The sequence below is a fragment of the Sphaeroforma arctica genome, assembly GCF_001186125.1.
Source record: "Sphaeroforma arctica JP610 unplaced genomic scaffold supercont1.39, whole genome shotgun sequence".
NCBI lineage: Eukaryota > Ichthyosporea > Ichthyophonida > Sphaeroforma > Sphaeroforma arctica.
Window position 1 is genome coordinate 124,321 of NW_014040519.1, and position 6,678 is coordinate 130,998.

The 6,678-nt window shown below is 40.9% G+C and overlaps 2 protein-coding genes across 2 annotated transcripts in view; one reads left to right on the forward strand and one right to left on the reverse strand.

The window, feature by feature from the left end:
• Positions 1–4,275, forward strand: part of SARC_01066 (dephospho-CoA kinase) — a 4,565-nt gene extending 290 nt beyond the window's left edge. Inside the window, exons 2-8 of the mRNA XM_014305231.1 lie at positions 1,167–1,258; positions 1,657–1,720; positions 1,960–2,007; positions 2,890–2,977; positions 3,207–3,288; positions 3,867–3,944; positions 4,104–4,275. Coding sequence (XP_014160706.1) covers positions 1,167–1,258; positions 1,657–1,720; positions 1,960–2,007; positions 2,890–2,977; positions 3,207–3,288; positions 3,867–3,944; positions 4,104–4,229 — 578 coding nt within the window. The 3' untranslated portion in view covers positions 4,230–4,275. The remainder of the gene's footprint in view (positions 1–1,166; positions 1,259–1,656; positions 1,721–1,959; positions 2,008–2,889; positions 2,978–3,206; positions 3,289–3,866; positions 3,945–4,103) is intronic.
• A 239-nt stretch (positions 4,276–4,514) lies between these two features.
• Positions 4,515–6,207, reverse strand: SARC_01067 (hypothetical protein). The gene has a single exon (XM_014305232.1). The coding sequence runs from the start codon at positions 6,088–6,090 to the stop codon at positions 4,861–4,863; it is 1,230 nt and encodes a 409-aa protein (XP_014160707.1). The 5' UTR covers positions 6,091–6,207; the 3' UTR covers positions 4,515–4,860.
• Between the last annotated feature and the right edge of the window lie 471 nt (positions 6,208–6,678).

Consider the following 6,678-nt stretch of genomic DNA (forward strand, 5'->3'; position numbering starts at 1 on the left):
ATATATGTGTATATATATAAATATATATGTGCATGTATGTGTATATGTATGTATGTATATATATGTGTATATATATATGTATATATATATATATATATATAAGTTTGTATGTCTTGTATGTTATATATTAACGTATGAATGTATGTATGTATGGATATAGGTATGTGTGTGTGGGTGGGTGGGTGGATAGATGGGTGTCTGTGTGTATAATATATATATATGTGTGTGTGTGGGTGTGTCATATACGTATTGCAACTTAAACTTCATACATTCACATGCACAGACAAACGCGTACAAACACAAAAACGAATACGTACACGTACATACTTTCACACGCCATACATATATTTGCACATGCACGGATAAGTTCACAGGTGCGTACATAGTGTATATTATATTTTTTCTACTATAAGTCCTTTTGGAGTATAATTTGATAGTGTTGGGTTATTTTCAGAACATTACATGCGATTTTCAATCAATAGTGCAAATGTATATACCACTCCACATCCATACATGTACAGATATACATATATTATATATCTATATCTATATCTATATATATAGGTATACAGGTATATCTATAACTATATATATATGTCTATATATATATATCTATATATATATATACATATATATATATATATATATATATAATTATAACTATAACTATGTATATTTCTTATATATATATATATACGCGTACTTATATATGTATATTTATGGAAATATCATCTATGGGTATAGTATATATATATATATTATACACGTACGTATATATGTATATTGATGGAAATATCCTCTATGGGTATAGTATATATATACTATACCCGTGTGGATATTTCCGTATATATGTATATTTGTAACTTTAACTATGTATATATTCTATATATATATATAGCTGAGCGTGTTTGCGTGCATGCGTGTGTTTGTTTGTCTTCGTATATTGATACATATATATACACAGACGTATTTATGTATACATATTTATAGAGATATATTTGTATATTTGCATATATATGTTTGTGTAGGTATATGCATATATATATATATATATGTATGTATGTATGTATGTATGTAATACATATATACATACGTGTGTATGATCTGTATATATATATATATATTAAGTCTCATCAGATCCTTTCGTATTTTATTTTCCAATACAGTTGTTGAGCCGGGGCAGCCTGCTCTACAAAAGATTAAAGAAACATTCGGTGAAGAGTTCTTCCTGGAGGATGGGACTTTAGATCGGCCAAAGGTGTGTTATCCGATGTGCAATTCTTGAATTCATGCATGTGAGTAGCCCGGAGGCTTCCTGCGCCTTTGCCTAAGTATACAGGAACACAGGAATACGCAAAAGACCACCGCGTCGTATCTTATGGATTTTCTTACCTTAGTGTTATGTAGTGCTTTTGTAGTATGATCTGAACTTGTACGTCAGCTGCGGTTATGCGTCAGGTTTGCCTTTCGTATACAGTTGTTCATACTTGTGTATTCGATTATGTTAAACTTCAGTTTGCGGAATGCACTAATGTAGCAGCAGTGCATGTGCACTCTATCCTTGCTTAAAAGTACATGGACTGACTGTGTGGTTACGCCGGCCAGGATGTAGATATGAGCAGGTGGCTAAAATACCCAGATTTTTCTTCGTTTTAGCTAGGTCAGCGTGTCTTTGGGGATGAAGCTGCCCGGAAGCAGTTGAATAAAATCACGCACCCAGGTATGTCTGCCAAATCTGATGTGCAAATGAGAGAGTAGTATGTTCTCAGAGCGGGGAATCAGTTTTTTGAGTCCATGGTTTGTTGCGGTACGATCTTTCGAAAACTTTAGGTGTACATTTTTCTCCGAATAATTGTTTTGAGTTTTCTATCGATTTGTGTTTCTCAATGAACAATTCAACGCCATGTCACCATGGAAGTCACGCAGGCAACAAATCATATTCTGTACTTTTTTTTTCAGCGATACAGAACTTGATGATTAAGAGGATGATGGGGTACTTTTTCACCGGTAAGCGTTTGACTGACTCCGCACATGTGGCTTTTCATGAATAGTGAGCCTGCACACAGTGACGTGGTCTCTGTTTTTCAAAGTGCACATCCAGTGATGTACAGTGAATGGATCAAGGGTACTGGATATATATATATATATATATATATATATATACTGTAATGCGTGTGTGGTCCACGTGTAGTAGTGAGTCTTGCTGGATGAATCAGGTGTATGAGGGGTTAATTTAAGGGTGGAATACCAGTGCTGTGTGTCTAGTGATATTGGTTTTACAGATATGATGAGGCTGTAAAATGTACACCAATAGAAAAAAAGCATGGGCTGTGAAGTAGTGTAAAATTATAGGTGACGAGTGACGGACTGCAGACGAGGCCGGTCGGGCACTTTGGAGGGATGGTGTGTCGGTATTCAGAGGGGGTTGACGATAGGCAATATCTAGTTAAGACTATATAACTCAAGGTTATGTGATGATCAGTCCTCATAATCTTGTAAGCTATTACACTACTTTGATCATATAAAGTATATCGTTATTTCACTTTAAACCGTTCGTGAACTAAACAAGATACTCGCACTATATATATATATATATATATATATATTTGTATTTATATTTATATATAGTAATGGTTGTATCCAGTATTGCGCGATGAAACGAGTTCAAGGATATGAGTGCCAAATTTGGAAGCAACTACACTTAGGTACTCAATATATTGATGTTGATACGTATCGTAGGGTTCACTGACGGTCTCCATATTTTTTTAATACCTGCCACTTTTGGGCTGTGAGCACAACACGTTGATTTCAGACCCGTTTCTGCAAGAAGTCTTTGTCGCTAGTCGTGATACTTTCTAACTTGTCCTTTGCACGGCTTGACTGTTCTAGGATACCGCATGGTGGTGTTAGACGTGCCCTTATTGTTTGAGAGTCGAGTGTTGCTTAAGATCTGCAGCAACACTGTTTGTGTATACTGGTAAGTCATCACATGTGAGCTGGGGTCTACACTTCCTTACACTATTAGTAGACAGGACAGTTCGTATTGATTTGCACACTCCACTGCTTCGATGGCTCTGGCTGAATTGGCATCCGTTAATATAAATGTGAATTGGCATCCGTTAATATAGCGTTCAGGTGTAATTGGCATCCGTTAATATAGCGCTCAAGTGCTGATATCGGACGCATCACCTTCATACCCACGACAGCAATGCAGACCAAGAACTCGAAAGGTTGATGAGAAGAGATAAGTTGGGACGAGAAGATGCGGAGAAGAGGATAGGCTCGCAGGTAGGAACGGCTGTTCAGGGCTGCATATCCACAGGACCTGCTACACCGTTACGTACGATTGTTTTCATTTGATCGTCATTGCGCACATATTGGATCGTGGGATTTTTTATTATTTATTTATTTTTTTGATGATTTCAAAGCGTATGGATAGTGTCTTGGGCACCTTTGCTTCAGTGCATCTGTTGCGTGTGCCGCACATATGCAGAATTTATCTAGACTAATTTATTTTGCCGGTTTTGTGTAATACAAGACGCATATGATCACATTGAAAGTGTATTCTGAGTTGTCATAGCAATTGGGGCAGCTGCAGGTTTTCCCTCCGTACGCGCTCGTTGTTCACTTTTGCTATTCATAATTATCCATCCATTGCACTTTAAAGCAACTTCTTGTTCCGGCAGAGTCTCGTTGGTACTCAGCCATATCCATGTATCATTCTCCGTTTAATAGTTTTTGCTTATATTAATCATTCTCACATGCCTATTATGTGGGCAATATCGTCCCAAGTACTGTCGAGACCGATTACAGATTTCGGCGTAAATCCTTTCTCATTTGTATTTGTCTTCTTGCAACGCTCAAAGATGCCCTTGGAAGACAAGGCGCGGGAATCCGACTACATTATAGATAATACAGGCGATTTGGAGACACTCAAGGAAAGGGTATGTATTCTATAGCTCCCATCTACTGTCGTTTCTCTCGTTCTTCCATGTGTGGCTTCGTAGTATTATTTATATTGACAAGCACGCAGTCACGCGCAGTGTATATTTGTCGCTATATCCGTTGATGAATATGCGTTTCATCTCTTGCATATTTTACAGGTAGAGGAGCTTGTGGCGACTGTAACACCTACGTTCATAGAGGCGCACGGAGTTAAGATTCTGGTTACAACACTGGTGATTTTCGTCTCGTTTGTGTCCGTGCGTAAGTTTGTGTTCGGCGGCTAGTAGCCCTGGTATATGAAATAAATTATTAAGATTTCGGTGATATGGATATGATTTGACTATCCAAAACAGATTTATAGAATGTATTGGCGTTGACGAAGTGTAGCTGGCTGTCCTGCTGCGGTTGGCAATTCTAAGATTATATTCGAATCTTTTTAAGAGATATGGAAGACACGAAGTATTGAGTGTGCTTTGTATGCACCTTCTCACATTTATATTCGGGTGCGATTTGTAGTAGACTGCAATTTGTAATCAACTTGGGAAAGAGAGAAAGGATACGAACTAAAAGCTAGTCAAAATTTTAATATTTTCTACATGTTTACCCGCACGTTGTTTGGCAGCGTCGGGTACTATTCAACTCTTGTCGAGTATTCTATTTCATTGTCCACTTGAATTATATTCACAATTTACCTCTCCCAGTCAAACAGAAGCTAAGTCTCAAAACGGTAAAGTGGTCTTCTATAGTCCGCTAACTACTATCAGGGTGCTTCAAAATTCCGACCGGCTACAAGCCTGCCGTGAAACACTCAATCCCTATCACTAATTTATACTTCATAGCACACACACTGTAAACCCATGAAGCACATCCAGTGTAAGGTTACCACGGCTCGTGTTGGCCGATAAACTGTGCCATCTAAGCCGAGGTGGAGCCGGATCTCCCGTCTCTGCCAATTGGCACCAAAGACGACACCGACGAGTGTCGCCGCAGAGACTGTGTGGTGCCTATGCAGCCGTCTAAGCCAAAGACGCCACTCTTATTCTCTTCAATGTAAACACACCCCTTGATGACCTTGGTGGTAACCCCGTGGTTGGTACGCAGGTGGTGTTGTAATGAGCGCCAGGCTTCATACCGTCTCTCGCACCCAGGCAGAACACACTCATAACCCCTGTTCAATTCTGTGGGTCGTCGGCGGTATCGTTTTTTAGCGGCAGCATCATCCGTGCCAGATGTTGGGCACATACTCGGGCTGTTCGATTTTGTTTCAGGACTCTCTATACGATTTTCGTCGCGGACGTTCTCTAGGCTCTTAAACTGACGCATGGAGGTCAGCTGGCTGGATGCCGGTTCCAATTCGGCCGACAGAATGTCATTAATATCATTATTGTTATGTAATTCGTTGTTACATGCATTGCTTACGTTCGGCACAGATGAAGCGCTTGGCAGCGTGAAGGAATGTCGCGGGCTGGCGACGTTGACGATATTGTTGTCGCTGAGATTCTGGAATTGCCCAAAAGACGTCAAGTTTGTGGTACCAAATAGACTGCTCGTAAGATTAAATTGCGCGTTGAGCTCGTGAAAGCTAACAGGAGTTGGGGCGGTGGTTCGATCCATTGACATGTTCGTATCGATACCTGCGAGTGCGTTACCCTCGGCGCCGAAGCTTGCACCTAAGGCCAGATGCGTCAGACTACTACGACCTCTTTCAGAGAAAGAAAACGTCGAGAACGTATCAAGGGGCGAATTGGCATCAAACGGCGGGCTTGTATCGAACGGCGAATCCGACGTAAGAGTCGGGAAGTTGCTTGTGGGCTCCGGTGACGTGTTGTAATCTAGTATGTCATAGACAGACGGGTCCACATTGTAAATGGCTGGATCGACAGTGTCAAGCAAGTGATTGAATTCAGACATAACGTCTGAAAGACTCACATCCATGCTCATACTCGACAAACCATCATTTGTACTGATCGGAAACTTATACAGCAGTCGATCTTCCTTGGTAGTAGGACGACTGACCATGGACGTGTGCCGCTTCGCGGATTGCTGCTTTAGTTCACGCGTAGACGAATTCTTCACTTCAAAAGAGTGGAATAACTTCATCGCGCTCTCTGGCAACGACGATGGGTATTTACTACATGACACCATTGTTCAGAAGTTATTTGATCTGACTGACTATATTTGATACACATAAAATGGTGAAGCAAGCATCCTGGATTTCACATATATACTTCAGTACATAGTCCCAAACTGATATAAAAAAAGCCGTTTGCTTTCTGTTGTTTTTTTTCTACTTGTGTTCATGCCCGACGTGCCGTAGTAGTTCAGCTTTGCCCCCCTGGTCCCTTACATCGGCTCAGGCCTCACCGTCGCACCGACTGTGAGTCTGAGACTCTCAACTTCTCAAATCTCTGAAAGTCCAGAGACCAGACTCTCAGAATCTCACTCCAGACTTATAACTGCCACACGAGAAAATTGCTCAGGCCAGCTCTGCCCTCCGGACTGTTCAGTCACAGTGGCTCACAGAGTTAGTGAGTCACAGCCTCACAGGCTCACACACAACAAGTGAGAGGGAGCTGTCATTTTCACGTCAGTCCACTGTCGTCGGTTATGGACTCCCTCACTCCCAATGAGTGGATCCAAAATATATTGGGCACATGCGTCCTCTCGAGTTATTCGACCTATTCGAGGCCCAGGTTCTCAGGCTTAGGGCGGCGCTTAGCCCCCAGCAGAGAG